At 42.1% G+C, this 14,054-nt stretch overlaps 1 protein-coding gene and 1 long non-coding RNA gene across 2 annotated transcripts in view; both read left to right on the forward strand.

Moving 5' to 3' along the window:
- The window catches only part of LOC136448898 (uncharacterized), a 136,448-nt gene extending 122,560 nt beyond the window's left edge, over positions 1-13,888 (forward strand). The window contains exon 2 of the long non-coding RNA XR_010757944.1: positions 13,752-13,888. This is a non-coding gene — a long non-coding RNA (uncharacterized lncRNA). The remainder of the gene's footprint in view (positions 1-13,751) is intronic.
- Positions 1,020-12,120, forward strand: LOC136448875 (carotenoid-cleaving dioxygenase, mitochondrial-like). The gene is made up of 11 exons (XM_066448568.1): positions 1,020-1,139; positions 1,625-1,749; positions 2,480-2,613; positions 2,794-2,947; positions 3,433-3,574; positions 4,073-4,290; positions 6,807-7,058; positions 7,679-7,781; positions 7,957-8,045; positions 8,771-8,882; positions 10,311-12,120. Exons 1-11 carry the CDS (start codon positions 1,040-1,042, stop codon positions 10,472-10,474), a joined length of 1,593 nt encoding a protein of 530 aa, XP_066304665.1. The 5' UTR covers positions 1,020-1,039; the 3' UTR covers positions 10,475-12,120.
- Positions 13,889-14,054: the final 166 nt, after the last annotated feature.

Genomic DNA, 14,054 nt, shown 5'->3' on the forward strand with positions numbered 1-14,054 from the left:
TTAGTCGCCACGGCTAGCGGCTATATTGTTGTCCCTGTTTAACGTCTATTATATCGCTAGACGTGGTCTCTTGGTGCTGGGTTACACTTGGTTCAGTTACGAGGCGATTGTCTCTCTACTAGTAGGTATTTAACTCTTGGTGACTAATGTGCTTGCGTTTTACTGGAGGTGTTTCTAGGAGAGCACATCGAGTCTGTGCGTACTCTCGATGTACCGGGGAGGGCTAAGAACATGTACATCTGCTTGTTGATTGCCTCGGAAAGGTCTTCTCTCATCCCGGCTGGAGTGGTGATATCCGTGTCTCTGCTTTCCTCTGCAGTCTGCAAATGTTGTATGTCTCGTATAAGGTCTACTGTTGGGTTTATGCAAAATCATTGGTTTGAGTTTGGCTTCTTTTACTTGCAGTCTTATACATTTGCCCTATCAACCCCTGTTGATAGGGCTATAAGACTGTAAGCAAAAGAAGCCCTTCAACAGTCGCAGCGGCAACGTTGCAGGTAGATGTATATTAGGCGTAATGGTATACTAGTATATGTGCTCCCACAATTTTTACCTTAAGGTGTTTTTGTGTTTGTTCAAATTTGTGCGTCAGGACTTGAATCCTCGAGTTCTGTTGACAACCGAATGTTCAAGCTCCTTGCGAGCCAAAAAAAAGCAGGTTACAGACTGTTGGTGGAGTCTGTTGGAGGTGGACTCTTTTCTCTGGCCAGATCAAATCCTGGTGTCTGTGCATGTGCTAGGCTGTTAAGGTAAGAATATTATAAGTTCTGTGCCTCTGTGTGTATGGAGCTTTTGTTTTCGGTATGTCTGGATCTTTGTGTTTCTTGTGTGTTATTTGAATACATCTAGAAAGTGGCAGGAGGTGAATGGGGAGATGGTGTCGCTACAAAGGTCAGACATGCAGCAGTGACAGGAAGTACATGTAATTGTATTAGATCTAGGGGTGGTAGAACTAGTCCTTTATCAGAAATAATAATAGACATTCCGAGTCTGCAGGAGATGTCATCAAAAGAATTTACTTGCTGTGGCCTAATGACAAATGTTCCCCTTACACAGGACCTTAAGTCAACACTCTCAGATGGATGCTCTTTTCAAGACAGTGGAGGAGTCAGCTGAGCCCTTACAAGCTGATGTCAAAGGTTTGGCTACATATATATGTGACTGTAAATACCTGGGTTGGTGGAAAGAGCGATCCAGTCCGGGCCACAGAAAACATGATGCTGTTTGATCAGAACTGTTTTGTCCACTGTTTTGGGCCGCATTTTCTGTCCATAGTGGAGTTGTAAATCATGCTGAATGTAATTAATTATTTTAATGCAGTTTAGTACATAAAACTACAACAAAGATAAACGGTCACTTGACTGTACATTCAAGTGCAATGATGTAAGTGTATATGTCAATTACTAGAATCAATGTTACTCTCTTTCATTAGTTATTATAAGTCTGTATAAAGCCCATCAACGTCGCTCATTACCAAGGCTAATTTGGACAAACTTGAATGTAGTGGGCTCATAAACCTGCTACATTTGTAAATGATTACAACTATTTCCTACAAATATGCTACACTGTATCTTTCAATTAAACCTAATGACTCTTCTTTAATATCATCCTAAAACTCCACAAGGTGAAATCCCGGAATGGCTGAAGGGCAGTTTGTTGCGGGTCGGTCCCGGAAAGTTTGAAGTCGGCGGCCAGTCCTACAACCACATGTTTGATGGCTTGTCCCTCATTCACCGATTCAACATAGAGGTAGGAATAGACTTATCTCCAAGAAGATCTCTAAGAGGGCCAAATCATATCAGCCAGCCAGAATAGTGACCACCTGTTCACATAGACCATGGCCAGATATCTATTTATTCATATATTCAGATTTGCCACATTTGTGGAATGATTGACATGATAATAATAACTTTATTGCACAACAATTGTACAAGGTACAAAGTATGGCATTCACTGGTACATAGATAATATTCTATTAGGCTAATTAGTCTATCTTATACAATATGGTGTAGTAGTATGGGATGACAATGGGATTTTACAATTGTTGGAGGAGTTTCTAACATCTAGACATTCTTTGATATACTTCCCAATATACCATGCATGGGTTGTCACATTCCATTATGTACTTAAATTTGCTATTCAAGTCCATTGAGATAAATCCTGGTAGATCCGACAATAGCATTCAGTATAGTGAATTACGTACATCAGAATATTTGGGACATACAATCAAAAAGTGATATTGGTCTTCAACTGCCTCTGGACAAAATGGACAAACCCACTGGTCGATAGGAAGTTTTTGAAATCTCCCCGTTTCTATACTTGATTTATGACAGCCATAACTATCACCTTTTCAAGATGTCAACCCGTCCCAGACTGTAAGTTTTGATCCACTCACACTGGTCATATCACTCAGTACCCTGAGCGTTCTCCTTGCGCAGTTTTGGCCGTTTACAGTAGTTCTTTTCACCACTCATTACAGAGTTCAAAAGTGACGTATCAAAACCGTTTTCTGCGGAGCGACTCGTACGTTCTGGCCCAACAACAGAACAGGATTGTCGTCACCGAGTTTGGAACAAACTCCTATCCAGACCCCTGCAAGAACATCTTTTCAAGGTGAAAATGTAATACTAAAAACAACATGCACATGTTGGTAAAACCTATTAAGTCATGTTCTCTTTTCACACCCTATGATACTGTAAATGCAGAAATGTTCGCGGTGGTTTTATGTTCATGTTTTATGTTTATGTTTTGGAGGCGACCAATGTGTTTTTCTTTTCCTTTTTTGGCTGACAGGTTTTTCTCCTACTTCTGGGATACAACCGGATCCGGACCCTCCGATAACTGCAACGTGAACCTGATGCAGGTCCGAGATGAAGTCTACGCTATGACGGAGACGCCGCTCATGAGGAGAGTCGACCCTCAGACTCTGGAAACAGACCCGGAAAAGGTGAAAGCACTATTTGCTGAGGCCTACATGCAGTAGGCCAGCGTACCTAATTTTGTATCATACCTGCATGGGCCGCGAAAACGTTCGATACGGGTGTTCCGGACACAAAATTCTCTTAACTTCTGGCATATTTTTCATTGAAATGTTTTTTTTGGGGGGTGGTGTATTCCACATCACTCTAGGTCCCAGCCCTCCCGCAGGTCAGATCCTACCTGCGGTTGGGCTGGTACCTCAGGCAATTCGGAATACACCGTGTTGTATACATAAACGTAACATCAGGTACATGACTTTTGTACAGGTATCGTACCACTGCAGCAGTTTGTCACTAATATAAAAGTACTGTACTAACTTTAAAATCTTCTGAAGGACAGGCTGAGGAAAATTTGCAAAGGGAGGGAAATATCCTACACGTTTGCCTGCAAATGCTTGTATTTCCCTACAAGATATTTGTTTATTCTATCATACCTCCTTTGTTCTATCACCAGGTGGACCGTTCCAAGTACGTGGCCTTGAACCTGATGACAGCCCACCCCCACACAGACCGGGATGGAACGATCTACAACATGGCGTCACGATTCGGAAAAGACGGCCTCTTTGGCCTGGTCAAGATGCCCATTCCTGATGAAGGCATGTATCTGCTATGAAATGATTTGGCTAATAATATTGAACATCAAGGTTTGTTTGTTTGCATACAGCTAAACTGCCTTAATGGGGGCATAACACAGTCTTGTGCATTTTTTTTCCATATGGACTTCAGTTTTGTGCTGCTTTTTGTTTATTTTGTATCTTATTTGTATTTTAGTCTTGCGTTTTGTGTACGCCTTCATGTGTGTTTTGACGTGCTTTGTGAAAGTTTGTATTGAATATTGAATACTGTTCCCAGGGCTCACCCTCTGTAATAGCCTTCGGCTAGTTGGGTAGCCCTGCCTGTACTTTTTTACAGCCAAATGAATTATGAATCAAATCAAATCATAACACACTTAGTTTCGTACAGATGTTCAAATTGTGGTTAGCAAGCGATAAGATCGAGCCAGCGGTTACTACAGAGGATAGCATCTGGGCTAGGTTTACCATTGTGTGAGAAAAAAATGTATTGACAATATCTTATCAATTTCCTTTGTTCAGGGGAAAGGAACAACCCGACCCAGAAAGCGTACATGGTTGCCACTGTTCCACAGGAGTCTAAGACGAGGCCGAGTTACTTCCACAGCTTCGGTCTGACGGACAACTATGTCGTCTTCGTGGAACAGCCCATGTACATTAACGTCTGGAAACTGATGTTTTCTAAGTTCACATCAGGAAAATCTGTGTCTGCTGCCATGGAGTTTGACAACGATGCTCCGGTAGAGTAATTTTCATTTTCTAAATAAGTGATTTTGATGGAAAATTCGAAAGCTTTCAGAAGAGAATGAAATCATCTTTTGTTTGAAGTTAAGGTAAAGATCACATTTTTACCTTTTGTTCTTCTTGAAGTGCCGGTGAAACGAAATTTTCTCAATTCACCCTGTACGTACAAAGTAATCTGGACACCATGGCAGGAAATTAATGAAAATGTATTTTCGTAAACTTGAAATGAGGGATTTAGCAACAAAAATTAACAATATGGGCTCCCAAACAATGAATGGGATGGAATGATTAAACCTGGAGATAGCGCTGATCCAGACCTTAATTCAAAATTGCTGACCACAAATATGTGGTCAAACAAAATGGCACACACTCAAACAGACGCACACATACACACACACGCACACACACAAACAAACACACACACACACAGACACACACACACACATGCACACACACACATGCACACACACACATGCACATACACATGCACATATGCACACACACACACACATACACGCACACACACACACATACACACACACACACACACACACACGCATACAATCATGCATACACGCACACACACACGCACACACGCTCACATGCATGCACACACACACACATACACAGCCGGCACGCCATGCCGAGAGTTCTATGCAGTTTTCTTTTCCTTCCGCGAGAGAAAGTAGTCCGTTCCATCACTCCGGGCGTCAACACCCCTTACAAGAAAGCTTGTTGCGGGAGTATATCACTGTAAATCATTTTGACTTGAAGTTAATTACACTATTTTAGCTTTGTTTTCAACTCCTATAGATTTCTAAACCGATATTTTATTACTTTCTTGTCAGCAGTACGCCCCCAAATCAGGTTATTTTCGTGTATGTTCTCCCCTTATTTTTATCCAGTTGTAGACTTCAAACCAACAGGAAATGTAGTGCGTGAAAAAGAGCAAACTCTCTAGTTTCTGGTGGTATATGACTTGTGATAGATTTCGAGGGCGTAATGCATTTCCCCCGAAATCGCACATGGTCATGTCATAATTTTGATTCCAGAATAGAACGCGCCCGGTTCGACCTTTTTTGTAATTATCTACTGTGGACAGATCATCGTTTCACAAGGCTTACATTTATGACAAGAATTATGTTTTAGGGGGTCCCCCGTTTATGAATTCCGAGTTTTAAGTAAATACACCAGCCCAAAGTCATATAAATCTAAGTTCAAAATTTCTGATTAAGTACCATACCGAACCGCGCGGCGTTTTGAGCCAGTTGTACGTTCCATGACCCCCGGGCTTCGGGACTACCTACAACAAAGCTTGTTGCTTGAGTTTACAACTATGTATATTCAATATTTCATCGCATCTATAATTTTCAAGTTTTCTATTTCACTAATATAGAGTTTTTGAACCGATTTGTTACCTGTACCCTTCTGATGGTATGACCTGAAATCAGTTGATTTTAGAGCAAATCCCCCTCGAGTTTTTACGCTATTTTCGATTTAAAAACAAAAAGAAATGTACTGCGTAGAATAAATCAAAATCTGTACTTTTAGGTGGTATATAATTTTTTATCAATTTCGAGTGCGAAATGGGCTTCCTGCTAAATCGCGCAATGCCACTTTATCAGAGGCGTCGTTTTGATTCTAAAAAAGAACGCGTCAGCCCCGGCGCCCATGCCCGTTCCAGAGCGCGCGCGCCAGACCCGCACCGCTATGTTTATGTACCAGTAACCTTAAAACTAAGATAGCCTTTGCGAAATCAGCCCGTCTTCACGCATTAAGTTGCTGTAGGCTTCCTTTGACAATACTGGACAGGCATTTCGGTACCGCAACTTTTGCCAAAAGTCGACTGCACTCAAACCAACTACACCGACGCCTTGCAACATTTTTGGTGTAAAACAGTTGAGAATGTGACCTCAGTAGAAATGAAATTACAAACCCGTCCAAATTTCAAACCAACAAGATTTTTAGAAGAGGTAAACTAGAAGATTGAAAGATTCTGACGTACTGGTCACTGAAAATAAAATCGAGGGCGTAATGCAATTCCCCCGAAATTCAAATTTGTCAAAAATGTAGCTCAGTACGGCACTGACATGTTCATGATTTCACTATATAACGGATATGAGCACGAACCTAACTAGAATCGTTGTAAAACCCCTAGAAAATGAATGAAATCGAGACTACATGGTATTCCCGTCTGGTACACATAACGCAACATTCATAAAAAGACCGCCAAACAGGCTCCGCGGGGCTGTCAAAGTCGGATGAAATTTCATCTCTCTGCTCTGCAGGGAGAGATTCCTTAGCAACGCGTTGCTAAGGACCGCGGATCGATTCGAACTGCATAGAAAAACTGTTCGATTCGTGTTCTGTGAAGCACATGGCGTGCCGGCTGTACAGGCACACACACACACACACACACACACACACACACACACACACACACACATACAAAACAAGACCCCTGTAAAAAGAACTTACCAACACTGTTATGCATCTCTAATGCTCTCCACAGACACGATTCCACGTTATTGAGAAGAAGACCGGGAAGGTGTTGCCCACCGTGTACCTGTCTGACTCCTTCTTCGCATTCCACCACATCAACACGTATGAGGAGGATGGACAGCTGGTGGTCGATCTTTGTTGTAATGAGGATGGAGACGGTGTCACCGCCTTGTACCTGGAGAATCTAAGGAGTTCAGAGTACCCCTTAGGTGACGAGATTGTTGCGGCAAAACGATACGTCCTGCCTCTTCAGGCTGCTGAGGTAGGTTACTTTGAGGGGGGAGCTAAGCAACTGTGAATTTATTCATTTTTGCAGGGACTTAAATTCCTGGTAGAAGAGAAATGTAATACATTTAGTAGTAATACGTTGGAGACATATATTTGCCATGTCACGGGGGAGAGGTCAATGTGGAAACTTTGAAAAACCACTTCAAACATTTCAAGCGTTACACTATTTTTGAATGAAATGAAAGGCATGAAATGTAAATAGCGAAAGCACCTCTTTGCCTGGGAACTTTGAATCTTAGACTCGATTCACACTCGGAACATTTTCTTAACGTACGACAACAACATATGACAAAGTTGTACGTCTTCGGTGTATGGCGCCTTTCTCCTGGGTGTGAACCGGCCTTGCGCGTTGTATGATATGCATTTTATGGCCCTTATGAATTCGGCGTACGTTACCTCCAAGGTGAACAAGGCACAGGACAAAAGGACAAAGACACACCCAGGAAAAAAGGTGCCATACACCAAAGACGTACAACTTTGTCGTAAGTCATTGTCGTACTTCAGAAAATTTTCCGAGTGTGAATCGGGTCTTAACTTAAGACCTCTGTGTTCTGCTGCTTTGATCAATTTATGACCATTTGTCTTCTCTATCAGGCTTCTGACCAGGGTAATCTTGTGACTCTGGTTGACACCGAGGCTTCCGCAGTTCTTCGGGAGGATGGAACCGTCTTCTGTACCCCGGAAAGACTTTGTCCAGGTACATGTATGACCAGCCCAACCAGCTTGTTCCTTATTGTACTTTTGGCTATCGCAAGTTGTAATGTATTTTTTAGGGTTACATATTTACATATTTACATATCTATCTATATTCTCAATCAATCAATGAATGAATCAATCAATCAATCAATTAAAATGTTGTTGTTTCATGCCAGGCATTGTGGAGCTCCCCCGAATCAACTACGACCACTATAATGGGAAGAAATACCAGTTCTTCTATGGAGTTTCAGGGCAAATAGACATGGTAAGAGACGAGTATTAAGGAATTAAGAAGGCCATGCTAAGGCCGTACCATTTAATTTGTTGGTCCTCAGAGATTTTTATGTAAAATTTCAGCAATTGGATGTCACAAAAACAGAAGGCTGGGGTGAAAACTTTCGTCTGACTCTCTTCACTCTAGAAACTGTGTGCATCATTTCAGTACAGACATTCCCTCAGGCTTTGTTTGCATCTTAATATTATTTTTAGAATTGGAGAACAAAGAATTTAAATTGGTGCGGCCTAAATTTTTACGCAGAAAATCTGACAATGCTTACTTCTTACTTTGAACACTAAACTAGGTCCTACAAATTGAGTGCTAGTGGCGAAATTATCATGAATGAAATTTTAGGGAAGTGAAAAGGGAGTGAACGTGAAATCTGTAGGAAGACTTAACATAGAGAAATTAGAGCAGCAAAATGATAGCCTTCTAAAGTAGGCCTGTTTTTTTATAAAGACAGAGGGCAAGAAAAGGGTAAAGATATGAAACACATGTTTTTTTGTATGATTATGTATGGCAATATCATGCATCTATGGTAGTCCTTGATTGGTCAAGTCTACTTTGGATTCAAAAATTAAAGTAGGCAAAAACTACACATCACTGACTGTTATAGATTGTTACAAGCAGTTCAAATTATGTAAACAAATTTGGATCAGTATTGGATCGAATGTTCTGTGGATGCCTGTGTCATGTTTTTTCCCTATTTACAGCTGATAAAGGGGGACATCCAGACCAAGTCGTCAAAGTCGTGGAAGGAGACAGGGTGTTATCCCTCGGAGCCTATCTTTGTGCCAGCACCAGGAGCTACTGCTGAGGATGAAGGTACTAGATAGATGTCCGTGTGCCACCCTCCTTAAAGCATGACCCCTATTGCTCGATTCGTCGTTGGCTCGCTCGCGTAGGGGCCCTGCTCTTCAGCGATGGTAGACACAGTTCTGGCGCCGTTATTGACAGTTGCTCATGAATAATCAATGAGCTATCCTTATTTGGTGGTTAATTTGTTCTGAACCTAAGGTAACGATGTGAGACGTAACCTGATTGGTTGATAGCTTCCCAGCGTCCTTTGCGCTTTTACTTGAGATGAGGTTAAGCAAACCCTCTGATTGGCTGAAGCTGTTTTGGTGGCGACGGCACCAGAACCGTGTCTACCATCGCTGAAGAGCAGGGCCCCTACGCGAGCGAGCCAACAAATCAAGCAATAGGGGTCCTGCTTTAAGGAGGTTGCCATGTACTAGGCATGGAGTTTTGTACAGCTGCTTTGGCTGAGCTGCATCAAAATTGTCTGCTGTGTTATTCTTTAGAGCCAGAGAGCCTGGGTAGTTTATACACAGTCTCACCAACTCAAGCACACCACAATGGGAGCCATTTTGTTTGTAGAGGTCATGTATTCTACCTGTGTGTAGCATGTCAATGTGACTCCAAAGGGAAAATTGACGCAAATTTTCAATGTTTGCGGAAGTTGCTGCAGTCCAGTGAGATACCCGCCTAACCCTAATCCAACACCTAGGTCGAGTCCTACCCCTAATCCAACAACCAGGTTGATCCTAACCATAATCCAACACCTAGTCCTAACCCTAATCCAACACATAGTCCTAACCCTAATCCAACACCTAGTCCTAACCCTAATCCAACACCTAGGTCAAGTCCTAACCCTAATCCAACAAGTAGGTCGAGTCCTAACCCTAATCCAACATCTAGGTCGAGTCCTAACCCTAATCCAACACCTAGGTCGAGTCCTAACCTTAATCCAACACCTAGGTCGAGTCCTAACCCTAATCCAACACCTAGGTCGAGTCCTAAGCCTAATCCAACACCTAGGTCGAGTCCTATCCTAATCCAACGCCTAGGTCGAGTCCTAACTCTAATCCAACACCCAGGTCGAGTCCTAATCTTAATCCAACATTTAGGTCGAGTCTTAACCCAAATCCAACACATAGTTCAAGCCCTAACCCTAATCCAACACCTAGGTCGAGTCCTAGGTCGAGTTGCAGTAAAAACCCTAACCCTAACCCAACCCTAATCCAACACCTAGGTCCAGTCTTAACCCTAATCCAACACCTAGGTCGAATCTCAACCCTAATCCAACACCTAGGTCGAGTCCTAACCATAATCCAACACCGAGGTCGAATCCCAACCCTAACAACTGTCAAAGGTGTTGATCCTAGTTGATTGGTCCGAGTTGACAATGATGCAACTCATCATGATCCCTAAATGTTCACATTACTGATCATTACATCCTGCCTTCCCCAGGAGTGGTGCTGTCCCTTGTGGTGAAGTCGTTGTCAGGCGAGGACCGTTCTGTCTTCCTGCTGGTCCTGGACGGGGAGACGTTTGCCGAGGTGGCGCCTGCGGAGGTGCCCAGCCCCGCTCAGGCCTGCATGACCTTCCACGGGATCTTCCTGCCTAATGCTTAGGTCACAATGGCTGGTCCCTGAGCCAAAAATTTGTCCCGGTGGACTGCCGGGTTACTGGGGGGTACTTCCCGGTGTTCGCACGATTAGCTCACAGCGTGTATTTGTTATCGGGTCCTGCGTTGATTTTAAGTCCGAGATAAAATGATTCGGGTTCCGGCCAGTCCCCAAAATAACACAGGAGCAGCAGGGTGTCCCATGGGGCCACATAGTCGTCACACTCGAACGTGCAAAAAAAAACAGCCTGTCAACTTCTCAGCGGGGCCTTTTTTTTCAATTGGGACCTAAGCATAATGTGTAGGATAATAATAATACAATGCGAAACACTAAGGTATTCACGGATCAAATTTTTGATGACCACTGTCGCCTTCTTCAGGATCAATAATGGCCAATCACTGCCGAACGTAAACTCGCGAGAGTTACAGACACATGACTTTATTTAGACGTGTCATTACGGATATGTGACGTCAGCAATTGGTCAAACGTGCCAGGAAGTTTATAACGCCCACTGTCTCTGTTGAGTGATGGCTGGAGTGCCCTGATGTATATGGCCTGCTTTATACCTCTCATAAAGTAGTATTATGATTACTACCAACACAGATGAGCTTTCATTATAATGTGTAGGAGTTGGGGCTTGCAAGTGCCTTATTTTACTTGCCCAATGCTAAACTTTTATCCAACACAAAGGGTACACAAGGATCAAATTTTCAAGGACCACTATCGCCTTCATCAGGGTAAATAATGTTTGATCACTTCCTAACGTAAACCCACGAGAGTTACAGACACGTGACCTCATTTACACATAAAGACTTTATAAATAGGGATATGTGACGTCAGCAATTGGTCAAACTATTTTACTTAGTTTGCCTCTCTCCTACATTTTGTATACAGGCTATAGAAGAGGGAAGTATATCTTATTGTCTTGTCTGTGGTATAACATCAATGGCTTCCCATCGTAGTCAGACTATTTGAAAGGGTTGGCAGTGTGAACCCTCTGTACTATGAAATGTAATACATCTGCTTTCTCATATTGTGATACTTTGTAGAGACCTTTGTTAGTACAACTGTCTCTAACTTTATTTTTGCAGTAAAGATCTTTTTATCTATTTATTCAGTCAAATAACAAATCGACGGTGGAGGGATTGATATTGTTGACAGAACGTTTAAAGAGCGAAGGTATCATTTTTAAATGTACAAATAGATAATCAGATAGCCTGACGAATCGCGCTCCTAGTGGCCAGCCGGTCCTGTGACCGCCATCCTCTACAGGGGTAGGGGTCAGTAACCTCCGGCCGAGAGCTTGTGTAAACACAGGCTAGATGATCAGATATGTCTAGCAAAACTCTTTGTATGATAGGCATGTTAGAACTTACTGTAGGTTAACTTTATACTGTATTTTCTATTCGCATATCCTGTACATGTATATCTATTGAGCTACAAGCGACTATATTATCAGAGTACATGACTGTGTGCTCTAGTGTGGGGTGAATAGACTGGATTTTTATATGAATGAAGTGATATCAACTATAGGGTACAAAAACATATTTTTTACTGTAAGAATGTCATGCTGTTTGTTGTTGCTCCATCAATCGGATGTTGGCTGAATGTTTGAAGAAGGTCATATTTTATAATAAATCATGCCTGACCAATCGCCTTTCCGTTGTAGCAATTCCTATCAGATTGAGAAATTTTCTTCCCAGCTTTGCTATTTTTCCTGAGGTAGTATGGCAATAGTATATATTTTTTTGTTGACACTCAATACAACTAGTAGTAGAGGGTCCAAACTACAAAGTCACCCAGCTTTACATAGAGCAGTTACCGCACTTTGAAACTTGAACCATCAAAGAAATTGATTTTTTTTTGGGCGGGGGTGTCAGATTTGAAGAGTGCCTCAGGACTTTAATCCTCAAGTTCTTTGTGTCACTAAATTTGCACTGTAGCTCGATGGCATAGTTCGCCGGTCTCTTATCTGGCAATATTGTAACGGCCATGATATATAGGTAATTAGCATATTTAGTAATTAGACCATATGGAGGAGGGGCTTACATAAATTACCCGGATAAGTAGGTAAGCCGTGATTGGCCAATGACAGTAGCCAATCAGAGAGTAACCCATTGTCAGCAGAACTGAGCTTGGATGTTGTATTTGTCTAAGAAAATCAGTCTTGACCTTGGATCCAAGGTATGTGTACATGTTAGTAGTAGCTCGTGTATTGTAGATTGTAGTTGTAACACATACATGTAGTTCCACATAATCTCTGTACCGTAAGTTAAGACCTGATCTATCTATCAACGTTAACATTGTTGAAATTGTACCTCTAGCCGTGTTGTTGTAGACCTGTCATACTAGTATCTGAGTATGGTACAGTATATGGATTAATAAATATACGGCTAACAGACACTAATCGCTAAGATAGGAGCTAAGATCCCAAACACCCAAGTTCACCCCGACCAATCGAATCACGTGAATCGCATTGAAACTCAGATTCGTATTAGCCATTTCCCGACAAATTCCTTTCTAACTTTCGTTAACGACTAAATCTGACAAAATTAACTCGCCAGTGAGATGATGGAAGGTGTCAGCTTTCCAGAGATGTTTTCAGATTGGCAATTTTGGCACTTTGGAAGTAATAGAAAGTGACCGCGATTCAACGTTTGCAAGAAAATAGTTTCTACTACTTTTCTTTAAACGTTAAATCGCGGTCACTTTCTATTACTTCCAAAGTGCCAAAATTGCCAATCTGAAAACATCTCTGGAAAGCTGACACCTTCCCAGCATCTCACTGGCGAGTTTATTTTGTCAGATTTAGTCGTTAACGAAAGTTAGAAAGGAATTTGTCGGGAAATGGCTAATACGAATCTGAGTTTCAATGCGATCGATTGGTCGGGGCAAGGACATTATATCCTTGGTCGGGGAGAAGTTTCCTATCGTTACAATATACACAAACCTATAGGTACATCTTGAACCTCAGCATATTCTGGTCCAGGTCATTGACCTTATTTTGAGAAGAGGACGAAGAAGAAATGTGGCAAAAACAAGATTTGTTCTTTCCTTAACAATAGGAAACAAAACCTCATTGTTGGACGCGGTCAAATAAAGTATTGCAACAGCTGAGTAGTAGTAGAGGGTCCAAACTACAAAGTCAGCTTTACCTGGAGCGGTTGTCGTACTTTGAAACTTGACCTACTAACCTTCTCACCCTGACGCCTTCAGGCCAACGGCCTGTAAGTTGTCAGCCTCGCTATGAACAAGTGCTGCGTACCTAAACGTAACATAACAGGTACAGGTACAGGTACCGGTACAGAGGTTTAGGTACAGGTCCGGACCTGTACTTGTACCTGAACAATTTGAAAAATTTACATGTGTTTTTCTGAACTTCAATAATGACAGAAACATAAATAAACTGTTTACAACTTGTCAGTATCTTTATTCAATGAACATAACTAGGTTTCCTACCGCCATACTCCGTTGGCCTTGCTATCAAAACTCCCAGCCTGCCTGAATGATCTGTTGCATATTAGTTACGCTGTTCCAGGGTGTCACTTTGGTCACGTTTGGTGTAGCATGAGGCCACGAGGTCAGG

Source organism: Branchiostoma lanceolatum, chromosome 1 (assembly GCF_035083965.1).
Source record: "Branchiostoma lanceolatum isolate klBraLanc5 chromosome 1, klBraLanc5.hap2, whole genome shotgun sequence".
Classification (NCBI taxonomy): Eukaryota; Metazoa; Chordata; class Leptocardii; order Amphioxiformes; family Branchiostomatidae; genus Branchiostoma; species Branchiostoma lanceolatum.